A 13019-nucleotide genomic window follows, 5' to 3' on the forward strand; every position below is an offset into this window, starting at 1 on the left:
AATAGATCGCCTGAGTAATGCCCCCTTGGGTGTACCCCCTCCTCCACTGGTAGAAACCCTCTTTTCCCTTCCCTAGCGGGGAAGTCTTTTTCCCTCTGTGCAGTCCCTGTGTATCCCTCCAACTCCGTCCCTTTCCTCCCGGTGGACACCCAGGTCCCCATCCCCTCCCCCCCCATGCTCTGGGGGACCTTGCACCCCAATATACCGGATATATCCCGGGGCAATGGGGTATGGGGGCTGGTCGGGGGACAGGTGCGCTTTTTGATTATGGATGGTGAGGTGACGTAAGGTGCCACCTGAATTTGGTGGCCACGGTCACATCTCGCTCTGGGGAAGACTGGACACCACAGAAGGGAGGCTATGCCACCCTGGTGGTTTTGCCACCCGCAGAGCGAGATCACTCCATCTGCGCACTGTCCTGCCCGGCGTGCCCCCAGATGGCCCCTTTTCAGACCCTGGGGTGGTGGTTGGGCTGGGCGCCCTGTGGGATCCTCTCCCTGCGCGATGTGAGACCCCCCATTGCCCCCCTTCTTTTTTGGGGAGCAATGTGGGTGTACTTTTGCCCTTCCCTCTCCCCTTCCTGTCTGTGGGGGGGGGGGGGGAACGTCCCAGTATCCTGGATGTGGTCCAGGTTGGGACGAGTGGTAAGATGGGCAGCTCTATGTAAGAGAGAAGGGGTGGGTGGGTGGAGCATGGCTTCAACCCCGGATCCCACCTTTGAGCTTCTGTCTCCCCCTCTCCCCCTTTTTCCCCCCGACCTCATGGTGATTTTAAATAGGGGTATGAGGTGGTTTTTAATCCATATGCTAAAATAAAGATGGTTACTACTTTTTAATGAATAGTGGTTGGAGACAAGAAACGGTCACTACAATGGGATAGTAATGGAGCGATGCGGGCTTCCGCAATTAGGTGTACTTAAGTATGGTTTTGTATTTCACTGCAAGTATGAAGATGTTAAAGTTTACAGGCGCACGGTTGGTACCTGTGTCCAGCACCAGAATTTTTGTTTGCGATATTTTGTTTAATACACAAGAGCACTTTGTTCACATATTCGCCAGGTGGCGATCTTCCTCCCCTCTGGGTGTTTCACGTACGCACTGAACGAGTGGACGCAGCTCCTGTCACTCAGACTGCGTTGTATGTGTAGTCTCCGCCTCCTTAACCCCGAACACTCTCACTCCCCAGCATTGGGCCAATGGCGGAGGTTATGGGCGGGGCTTCCCGATAACATCTCGGAAGCCCGAACAAGCCGCCATTGCCCTGGGACAAGCGCACGCGAGCAAGCGCCACACCGGCGCGAAACGGCTGTTGTGCCGTCCTCTCACCCCCTGGTCACACTCCCGCATCCGTCCTCCACACAGGTCAGAAAGATCTACTGCATGTATGTATCAAGATATGTGACGTATGTTTTCTTGCCGTAATGGTGAAAATCTATGGGAAATAAAAGCGTTCTTAGGAAGCTGTGCGCAGACTGTCTTTCATGTACTGTGGAACCTGTTTGTCTATGCCATAGTCTGGATGCACGCCTCCCTGCTTGTGCCATAGTAGCAGTGAAGTGGATCAGGACGGAGGTCTTACATTGAGGTGCAGATGACCTATGCTGAACTCCCCCTTTTGCTGAGTGCCAGGCAAATCAGTTTCTTTTGTGTACAGCATTTTGATTTGGCCTAAACATGGTCAGTGCTCCCTTGCTGAAGCATTGAAAAGAAAAAAGGACTCCCAATTATTTTTTTTAGAAAATATTTTATATCTTTTCATGGGACAACACTGACTGTATGACACTTTGATACAATGTAAAGTAGTCTGTGTACAGCTTGTATAACGGTAAATTTGCTGTCCAATCAAAATAACTCAGCACACAGCCATTCATGTCTAAACTGCTGGTAACAAAAGTGAGTACACCCCAAGTGAAGAATGTCAAAATTGTGCCTTAAGTGTCGATATTTTTTGTGCCCACCATTATTTTCCAGCACTGCCTTATTATTGTTTAGTATTTATATAGTTCTGAAATCTTCTGCAGCACTGTACAGAGCATATAGTCTTGTACCTTAACAGTCCCTCATAGGGGCTTTCAACCTAATCCCTACCATAGTCACATGTCAGAGGAAGCGCACAGGTCTGGCTCCTCAGAGGAATTCAGAGTGGCCAGGCATGCCCTGAAAAGAGAACTGTGATCTGCAAAGAGGGCCTACGCCGAAAAGCTGGGACTCTGCCTCCAGTCAACCAACACACGGGAGGTATGGAAGGGTATGAGAGCAGCCACGAACTTCAAACCAGTACCCCAAACGGCGCCCCTGAGCCCTCGACTGGCGGAGGAGCGCAACGCGTTCTACTGCAGGTTCGAGCAACAGCCCAACCAGCCCGCGGGCCAAACAGCATCGACTTTGGTGACCCCCCTCGGGTGAATTCGTCGCCCTGGCTCCCTTTGCTGCCCTGGAATTAGAGGTACTCCGGCGCCTCCGCAAGCTGAACCCCAGGAAATCTTCCGGCATGGACGGAGTGCATCTATCTGCCTGCGATCCTGTGCTGATCTGCTAGCCCCTGTGCTCACCACCTTATTTAAGCAGTCATTATCAGACGGTACAGTCCCCTCCTGTTTTAGGAGGTCTATAATTGTACCAGTCCCAAAAAAACAGGCAGCACCGAGCACAATAACTTCCGACCAGTGGCCCTAACCTCATGAAGCTCCTTGAGCGGTTGGTCCTTGCCCACCTGAAGAGGTCTACGGATGCCCACTTAGACAAACCGAACGCAACAGGTGAAGCTTGGCAACTACTACTCCAGCGTTCGAACCACCAACACAGGGGCTCCACAAGGCTGTGTTCTGTCGCCTCTACTGTTCTCCCTCTATACCAACAATTGCATCTCATCCGCTGACTCTGTGAAAGTCATCAAATTTGCAGACGACACCACTATCATCGGCCTAATTGGAAGCAACAGGGAGCATGAGTACCGCAGCGAAATCGAGAGAATATACAACTGGTGCAAAGACAACAACCTAGTTCTCAACGCAGCAAAGACTGTTGAACTAGTCGCAGATTTCAGAAGAAACCCTCCCCCCCTCCCACCTGTCCTCATTGGAGGAACAGAAGTCTCTAAGGTGACATCTGTTCGGTTCCTCGGCACGACTCTCACTAGCAACCTGAAATGGGGGCAAAACACCTCCAAAATTCAGAAGAAATCCCAGCAGAGGTTGTTTTCTGCGCCAACTGAAGAGATTTGGCATGCCCAGGGAGCTGCTGACCAGTTTCTATACTGCCACCATAGAATGCATCCTCTGCTCCTCAGTCATTGTTTGGTATGCTGGCGCGACAGCAAGCGACAAACACAAACTGCAGAGAGTCATAACGGACGCGGAGAAGATCATCGGATCTCCTCTTCCACCTCTTGATCTCCTCCACTCCGCTAGCATGAGAAAGAGGGCCACCATGATCTCCCGTGACCCCTCTCACCCAGGCAGCCACTACTTCAAGCTCCTCCCATTGGGCAGTCGCTACAGGACTATACCATCCATAACCACTAGGCGGAAGAACACCCTCTTCCCCCAAGCTGTTCGGCTACTGAACGCCAACCTCCCCTTCTGGCACGCATACCAGCGGGTTCTAGTTGGGTCGGTCAGCTGGTCCCCGCCGCTGCCTGCCTTGGTTCTTATCCAACAATTGACTCTGGGCCATTACCAGTATTTTTATTATTTACTGGTCTGTATTTGCACAGCAGTGCAATGGCCGATACGTACTGACTACTGCATTTCTAATTGTATGTGGTGTGCGCATCTGTCTTATACTCTGTCTATGCCATGTGTACCACAAATAATTCCGATTATAGCTCTTGCTGTACTTGGCGAAATAAAAGTGATTCCCTACTCCACCGTGCTGCCCAAGCTCTTTTGGGAATGGAGTTTACTAGAGCTTCAAAGGTAGCTTATGGAATCCTCTACCACTCTATTTATGTGAGGCTGATTGACAGTACTTCCAGGGTCATGGCTTGGCTTCCTATTGGAGGAAGCTAACAAAGGCGGAGAGCGGCGGGGGGAGCATCTTATCGAGGGGGAGATGCAGAGGAGCCCGATTGACAGCCTCACAAAAATAAAGCAGGCTAGTGACAAGCTAATTGTCGCTAGCCTGGCGATGTTTTGAAGAGAACCCGAGGTGGTTTCCTAAGAATGAAATCCGCACACAGAGGCTGGGTCTGCCTATACTGCCCAGCCTCTGTTGCTATCTTAATCCCCCCTAAGTTCCCCCTGCGCTCTGCTATCCCCCATAAATCACACCCGCGCTGTCGACACGCAGCGTGTCGCAGCGGGCTGTGTTTACCTCAGTAGTGTCACTCTGCGTGCTCCCTCTGCCTCCCGCATAGCTCCGGTTCCTGACAGCGTCCCTCCCCGCTGTTTGGAGGGAAGGGACGCAGGTAAGGACCGGAGATATGCAGGAGGCGGGGGAGCAGTGAGAGTGACACTACAGAGGTTAACACAGCCCGCTGCGTGTTGACAGCGCGGCTGTGATTTATGGGGAAGAGCGCAGGGGGAACTTAGGGGGATTGAGATAGCAACAAAGGCTGGGCAGTATAGGCAGACCCAGCCTCTGTGTGCGGATTTTATTCTTAGGAAGCCACCTTGGTTTCTCTTTAAGGGGGGACAGCAAAGCGCAGGGGGCTGGCAGTAGCGATACAATGACCCAGACGCATGTCATTGTGCACACATCATGCCTCTGGGTCCTATTAGGATTACAATATGCCACCTCGGGTGCTCTTTAAGAAAAAGCTAAATACCTACCTTTTTTCACAAGCTTTGATACTGCAGGACGCAGGGTCACAGCGCTTTGAGTCCCCAGGGAGAAAAGCTCTTAAAATACTATTATTATCACAGACCTTAGAATCAGATATGGCTGCATTATGGAAAATCTTTGGCAGTAAAATGCAAAGATGGAAAATTACATCTCTGACCATCATTTTACATCTTTTTTTTGAACTGTTGGAGATGCTGTTGTATCATGCACCCACTCTGATTGCTGAGGTCTGTGATGGCTATGCATAGGAAATTGTGGATGGCACTACTCAAATATTTTGTAGGCAAACCACAATGAATGAATGAATCATAAAGACAAGAGGTCTATTAGAATATATCCACACTAACTCTTACAGGTAATCCTCGCTTCACAAATGCCCAACTTCCGAATGACCCACCTTTACTAAGGACACGCTGAGCCCGATGACATCAGAGGAATAGGAGCAGGCACAGAGGGGGTACAGAATGTCAGGAATAGGAATGGAAGCGCTGTCATTACCTTCTGCCTTGCAGATGTTGACCTGGCTGGGATTCGAGGCCACAATGCCACCGTGCTGCCCACTACCTGGATACTGTATTTTTTGTGAACTTTTTCAGTAATTTTTCCCCTATACATTTTTACGAATTCTCCAATATTGCCTCCACAATTCAAAATCATAAATACCAACACCAGTAATACAAAATAAATAAATATGTATGTATTTTGTTATACACTTCTAAAGTGGAAAATATTATATATGCGTGAAATGAATTCCATAGCAAGCGATGTAGAAAGTGAATAGCATAGGTCCCCAGATGGTGGAGGAATGTCTGCTGTGGAGGCGGAGGGGAGGCCCAGCCTGATGTGTTGCATTATTTACCGCTTCTGCACAGGCTTTGGGGGGGCTCTAAACAAGCAGTAAAAACTCTCCTCCACATCACAGTTTGTAATTGTATGTTATTAAAAATGACCTTTACGCTTCAGCTAAACTAAGATTTTAGTTTATTTCAATTCAGCTAAGATTTTCCATGGCAGATTATTCCAAATATTACTGGTAACTAGAAATACACTATTCTCTTATGATGATTGCGTATCATGTGGGCGCTTTATAGATACATTATATAGATACATAATAAATAAATTGTAGCATTATCATTATGTATTTATAGCCCACTAATATTGTCTTAGCTTAACATGTAATTCATACCATATTCATAGACAAATGATGTGATCAATGTCTAAGGACAGTTTGGGGGCAAACCATTAACAATAACAATAATAATATTTATATAGCGCTTTTCTCCCTGGGGACTCAAAGCGCTGTGACCCTGCATTATGCCGTCTCAAAGGCTAGGGAAAAGAGGTGAGTTTTTAGCCTTTTTTTTAAAGCTGTACAGTTGTGTGTCATTAACTTACCAGTATGTTTTTAAGATGTGACAGGAAACTAGACTGCCTGGCGGAAACCTAAACAATGCAGGGAGAGCATGTAAACTCCATCCAGGCCAGATGGAGACACCATTTATATGTCAATGAGCAGCTGTACATGATGACAATCATTTGATATTCTACAGGTATATACTTTTGTGGTCTATCTTTGACCTTCTTGTCCTGTCTGCAACCTCAGTGGTAGGGATGGCCCAGCCTTGGAGAACTCATGGAGAAGCGCATGATCAGTTTGATCAGCTGATAGATTTGTAAGGCTCTGATTTGCTGGTCATGATCATGTGTTAAACCAGGAAGTCATCACAGCAAATTAGAGGATTACAAACCTATCAGCTGATCAAACTGATCATGTGCTTCTCCATGAGTTCTCCAAGGCTGGGCCATCTCTACAGTCAGTGGATGCTTTGATTTTTTTTATTTTTTTTTGCGTTTCTTGGTAAAGCACACATGACATAGAATTAGGCAAACTTTTAGTATGGATCTTCAGTTCTCTTACTGTGAGGCTCATGTAAGAGCCACATCAGATCACCTGAGAAAAAAGCAGTATCAAGTTAACTTAGAGAGAAATCAGGTTGTAACTCACTACCAAGGGGATGAAAAAGGAACGACATTCCAGATTCTACTCCAAATAAGACAATGGTGAGAACACAACAAAATAGTGACAAGTAGTAGCAGACCTTTATTATCAGGTTCTTAAGGGAGTATTATTCCCCATCCCAAATGCCAAACTAGCTCCATGACAACGACCCAAAAATTACATTATATTTAGGCTAAGAACACACTTGTCTGTTTTCATGTGAAGTTTTCTGCATAGGAAAACTGAGAACCAATGTTAATCAAGGGCTAGTAACAGCAGAACATTACTGCGTGCATTTTTCCCATGAATCACAGTAGCTTCTGTGAAAAAACACTCATTTTTTTCACATGCAGACACACAGGGTGTGCAGAAAACACAGCCCTGAAGAACAAGAAGGTCCCGGCCAGCAGCAGAGGGCTCTAGGAGGTTTGAGGAAGCCTCTGGACCATTCCGATCGCGCAAATCGCGGCACTTTGCGCGCGCAAAAGTCCGCGAACGGCACTTCACGCTAAACAGTTAGCACGGCTTTGTGAATCAAGCCCTATGTCTGCAGAACAAAAATGAGGTTTTCCGGGTATGATTTTTCTTGTGAATCAAGCCCATAGTGTGAATCCTCCCCGAATCAAATTTACAATTAAATGAAAAAAAGACTGAAAATCTCACAGAAGCAATAAACAAAGCAGCGTCACATCTAGCTTTGTATTTATGGACACCAAATTGAATATCGTGTAAATCAATGGGTACTCGCCAACAATGATCACAAGATGGGCAACCACACACCAAGCAAGTAAAGGGTACAAGTCCGTCAGTTTGTCATAACCTGGGTAGGCTCACTCCAAAAATAAAGAAGGGAAGAGGAACCCAACCTTCCAACCAGGGCAGTGGAGTTAGAGTCAAGGAATCAAAGGAGAGCAATTTTTGGGCACGTGGCGTCGGTGATGTCAAACTGAAGAGTCGGATGATTTTTCGACCGACTCCACAGCTCTGCAAGGGCTGTGGAGTCAAGGAGCCAGAGCAATTTTTGAGCACCTGGAGTCGGAGGTTTCATAAACTGAGGAGTCGGCGTTGGATGATTTTTGGAACGATTCTACAGCCCTGCTTCCAACAAAGGTTATGTAGCTAAAGATTGATAGCAGGAGGTGCCAATATACAATAAAATAATTAAAATCCATTTAAAGGGAGGATAAGCATTGGACTTACCTCCAAGAAAGAACAGACCTCAAGTAAGGTCAAAAAAGTATATTCAGTGCCCAACAACGGTCTTTGAGTTAAACCTTTATTGACTTTACTTGTGCTCTGTTCTTACTTTGAGGTGAGTCCGCCACTTATCCTCCTTTTAAACATATTTCAATTATTGTGTGCACATTTTTTTAGTTCTAGTCACTGATCTAGTGCTGATTGGTCCATTACTAGCCCCATCCTCCCACTCCACTGTTGTGTTCCATAGGTACAGTAGGTCAGTCCTCCTCCTCTCCACCACCCTCTAGAGCTATTCAGCACTATAACCCAGCAACAAGGTGAAGGTTTGTTTAACATGTAGATGGGTTTTAAAAAGTGGACTTGAACTCTTGCAAAGGACAGAAGGAAAACAGAGAAATGCACCTTGCATGTATTTAGAAAATGTAGCCTGTCTAATTCCACCTCATCTGGGACTAGTCACAAGTTGTAATTTGATCACTCAGCTTTGTCAACTGACTGCCACAGCAGTGCAGCTAATTGGTAAACACAGGATGTTAGCAATATGTCTGCTTCCATGAAAGCAGGACGTAGACACACTGCAGATTTATTGAAGGATTTGTGTCAGCTATAACAAAGAAAAGTTTTTCTTTAAAGATTATTATGCTGTCGCATATCTTTTACAGCAGAGAGAAAGTTCTGAGTTCAAGTCTGCTTTAAAATAATGAAATATAACCTATAAAAAAGTTTTTCAGAAACCGTGTTCAATTTTCAATTGTAATATAAGTACTGTAACTCTACAGAGGTAGCAAAAAAACTGGAAACAGCAAAAAATATATCAGTTTTTAATGTTTGTTATCAAAGACAAAGCCAGGAACACTTTAAGAATCAGCTCATGGAGTTTTCATACAAAAAAATAATCTTTCTACAGTAACAAACAATGAATGGTTGCGGTTTTCCTCGACGAACCATTCATTTACTAAACAATGACGTGACATATCATAAAGGGGACTGAGTTCAGCAAATGTTTAGAAGTGAATTAACCTAACTTCATTCGGAATCATAGGAATGATTCTATTGTCCAGAGGTTTAGGGATGAACAGCCACGCAGCAGTCCACACTGCACTTATCATCATCAGGTAACTTGCTGGTCAGAGGCACTGTTTAAAACCTTGCACGCATAAATTATCTTGTGTCACTTTGGACTGCGCAACATGGCAGTAAGTGAGTCATTGTCAGTTAATAGTAGAAAGAGCATCATGCTCTAGTACCCAGCTTGAGAGACAAACCAGTGAGAATCTCTGTCAAAGCGGTTTTGAGTGAGTTTGTCCCTCGAAAGATCTCACGAGATGTTCAAGGAATGATAATTTGATTGAAATTAATTTTGCTATGTTTTACGTAAAAAAAAAATCTTTTTTTTCCTTCGCTTAAAATGGAACAATGATAGACATATTGGAGGTGCCATTGAAGATTTTTTTTATCCATTTTAAGAGCTGCTATAGTTCTCTGGCAGTCATGATTCCATGGCTCTACTACTCGGAGAGGCAGAACAACGCGGGACTTCTGTCTTCACTGCTTTGTATTTCTCTTCTGAGTCAGTAACTCACTCAGTAGTCAACGATAAGTGAAGTAGCAAGTTGTAAAAGAAAAAAAAATCATAAAGGCACCCTTATGTTGCTATCAAATAGGTTCACTTTAAAGATAAATTAAAATGGTAAGGTTGACTCTCTTGTAGTTGGCACAAAACTTTCAAGACTTCTCTTATTTGTCGGCATCTGGGTAAGTGGGATATTTGACAGTCTCAATTTTTTCCTTAACTTTGTAAGAGGGATATAGACCAGTCCTGCCTAGTTTGCGGTTAATGCCCTTGGAGTATCCATCCCAGTGGTTTCCAGCTACACCAATGATGTCTCCAGGTTCCATAGGGATTTCCTCTGCATTTCGTGGACTGTGGGGATATATTGCAATTTGGTTGTGAGCATTCTGTCCTCCAAAGTAATAAATATCATCTAAAGAGTGAAAGTTGGCAGAGGCATCTGGATGGAGTGTTTGCATAATTTCATAGGCAACCCGGCAGACCTATACAAATGAGAGAACATTGTAAGTTACAGTAAATAAAGAAAATATACACACTGCACCTGCTGTCACAAATACGCACATAACTCACACGTCAATAATTTATCAGCAACATTGGCTTCAATTCATAAAGCATTACTACATGTGGTAATGCAGAAAACGGCTGATTTTACCGAGCATTTAGTAAAATATTAATTCATAAAAGCGGTTATCGCATGGCAAGCTGAAATAACCGAGCAGGGAGGTAAATTACCAATTGATTGGCAGATGTCAGTAAACGTCAATTCATAAACATAAGAGCATGCGATAAAGCCCAGTAATATGTTCAGTATTTACCTCCAGATCTAATGTGTCGGAAACTAGCTTCAGCATGCGATAGCACATGACAGACTGAAGCAGAGAGCCAATAGGAAGAGCCTCTCCTCCCTGCTGCGCTCTCTATTGGTGCCGCCATGTTCTAGGGAGGGGCAAATTTCTCTACTCCCCCAGGCAGCCGAGAAGAGAGCCACCACAAAAGAGATTTCCCCTGCAGCACTTCAGACGTTAACCCTTTAGGCGCCTGTTTGAAAATGCTAGGAGCAACTAGTGAAATCATCCAAGGGTGATGTGTCTTAACCACTTGAGGACCGTGGTGTTAAACCCCCCTAGTGACCAGGCCATTTTTACAGAAATAGGCCACTGCAGCTTTAAGGCCTCGCTGCAGGGCCGTACAACTCAGCACCCAAGTTACCCCCCCTTTCTCCCCACCAACATAAAACGCTGTTGGTGGGGTCAGATCGCCCCCAGGTATGTTTATTTTTTGAAATATTTAATTTAATTTTAATTCCATTTCCCTATTTTTTTTATTATTTTAATACCCCTCCCTCCCCCGTCTGCCTATCACAGCGATCGGCTGTGATAGGCTGCAGCCCATCACCGCTGATCGCTTCTGTGTCCCCTAGGGGGACAGCTGTGTCACACGGCTGTCCCCAGTACAGCACTGCCTTATATCGCAGCATTGTACAGACTTAGACGGCGAACAGTCTCCAAGTGGCGATCGGCGCTGGAAGGCTGAAGGTGGAGGGGAGCTCCGTCACCAGAGCGGGGATGCACGTGCTCCCCTGCAATCCCCATTCCAGGCCATTCATGCCAATCGGCGTGGAGTGGTCCTGGAGCTGTTGCCACGTTCACACCGATTGGCGTGGTGCGGTTGGCAAGTAGTTCATTTAAACTCTGGCCATTGTTCTCCCAAGGCTCTTTTAGCCGGGTGCTCCACCCGGCTAGTTATGGTGAGCACCCGGCTGTCATCGGCTCACCACCTATTCTGTAAGCAGAGTTGCACACATAAGCACCGGCCCTGCATTCTCTCAACTTGCCCCACCCGGTTACTTTTTCATGCCGCCCGGCTACTATTTCATGCCACCCGGCTGGGAAAAATGTCTGGGGAGAACACTGTCTGGCCATTAAATAAAATGTTAAGAAAGACTAATAGACAGATTTAGAGGGACTAGAACGAACACGTACATCTAAAGGGATGCCTCGTACTATTGTAATGCTTCACTGCACAGAAGAGGGATGTAACAAAACAGAGACCTACTCCGCAGCTGTCCTACTGTTACTGCACAGGTGTGTGGGAATTGAAGCCATGTTTTTCAGTAAATTACCGAACTTCTACTGCACCTGTGAAAATCTTTATGAATTAGCAAAAAAAAACAACCTAAAACTGAATGCAGTACTTCACTGACCTGATTATTTTTTATCAAACAGCACTTTATGAATTAAAGCCATAATGTTAAAGGAAAAAAGAGCCATAATTATACACTGGACCAGTAGAATTATCGTATTTTTCGGACTATAAGACGCTCCGGACCATAAGACGCACCTAGGTTTAGAGGGCAAAAACCAGGGGAAAAAAAATATTCTTAACCTGGTGTGTCTATGGTCCAGGGGCAGCTTGTGGATGTTCTCACCCCAATTATGGCCTTCTTGTACATCTTGTGCCTCCCCTTGTACCTCCCTTTGTCCTATTCCTATCCTCCTTGTGACTTCCTGAGTCCCCATCTGTCCCCCTGTTACCTCCTGAGTTTGTGCCCCTGTGTCCTTTGCTTGTCCCTGTGTCCTCAGCTTGACCCCCTGTGTCCTCAGCATGTCCCCCTGTGTCCTCAGCATGTCCCCCTGTGTCCTCAGCATGTCCCCCTGTGTCCTCAGCATGTCCCCCTGTGTCCTCAGCATGGCCCCCTGTGTCCTCAGCATGGCCCCCTGTGTCCTCAGCATGGCCCCCTGTGTCCTCAGCATGGCCCCCCTGTGTCCTCAGCATGGCCCCCCTGTGTCCTCAGCATGGCCCCCCTGTGTCCTCAGCATGGCCCCCCTGTGTCCTCAGCATGGCCCCCTGTGTCCTCAGCATGGCCCAGTGTCCTCAGCATGGCCCCCTGTGTCCTCAGCTTGTCCCCTTGTGTCCTCAGCTTGTCCGTCCCCCCCATGTGTTATGCTTGTCCTGTGTCCTCAGCATGTTCGCCCTGTGTCCTCAGCATGTCCCCCTGTGTCCTCAGCTTGCCCCCCCCCCATGTGTTATGCTTGTCCGGTGTCCTCTGCTTGTCCCCCTGTGTCCTCTGCATGTCCCCCTGTGTCCTCTGCATGTCCCCCTGTGTATAGCACACATAGAGCTTGTCCCTCTGTGTTTTCAGCATGTCTCCGCGTCCTCTGCTTGTTCCCGCTGCCACAGTGTAATTATCAGCATCCATAAATCTGATTGCTCCCCGCTGTGCATTTAGTGGCAGCCATGTGTCCCCGCCACCCGCAGTGTAATTAGCGGTGTCGGTATAATCCTATTAGGCCCCCGCTGTGTAGTTGTTGTCAGCAATGTATAACCCGATAGTGCCCTGTGTATTCCGCACACACATTAGTACAATGCCATCGCCCCCCGCTGTGTAATTAGCATCCATGGCTCACATGATCCTAGCAGTCCGCACTGCTCAGAGACCTCTCCGATGCGTCATTCTTCCCTC

General features: G+C 46.6%; 1 protein-coding gene and 1 long non-coding RNA gene across 4 annotated transcripts in view; one reads left to right on the forward strand and one right to left on the reverse strand.

Moving 5' to 3' along the window:
- The window catches only part of LOC137532603 (uncharacterized), a 91936-nt gene that overhangs the window by 17388 nt on the left and 61529 nt on the right, over window positions 1-13019 (forward strand). The window lies entirely within an intron of this gene.
- Window positions 8803-13019, reverse strand: part of FUT8 (fucosyltransferase 8) — a 207295-nt gene continuing 203078 nt past the window's right edge. For all 3 annotated transcript variants that reach the window (XM_068253287.1, XM_068253286.1, XM_068253289.1), the window contains one exon: window positions 8803-10038. In XM_068253287.1, the coding sequence (XP_068109388.1) occupies window positions 9721-10038 (318 nt within the window). In that variant the 3' untranslated portion in view covers window positions 8803-9720. The remainder of the gene's footprint in view (window positions 10039-13019) is intronic.

Source organism: Hyperolius riggenbachi, chromosome 9, assembly GCF_040937935.1.
Source record: "Hyperolius riggenbachi isolate aHypRig1 chromosome 9, aHypRig1.pri, whole genome shotgun sequence".
Classification (NCBI taxonomy): domain Eukaryota; kingdom Metazoa; phylum Chordata; class Amphibia; order Anura; family Hyperoliidae; genus Hyperolius; species Hyperolius riggenbachi.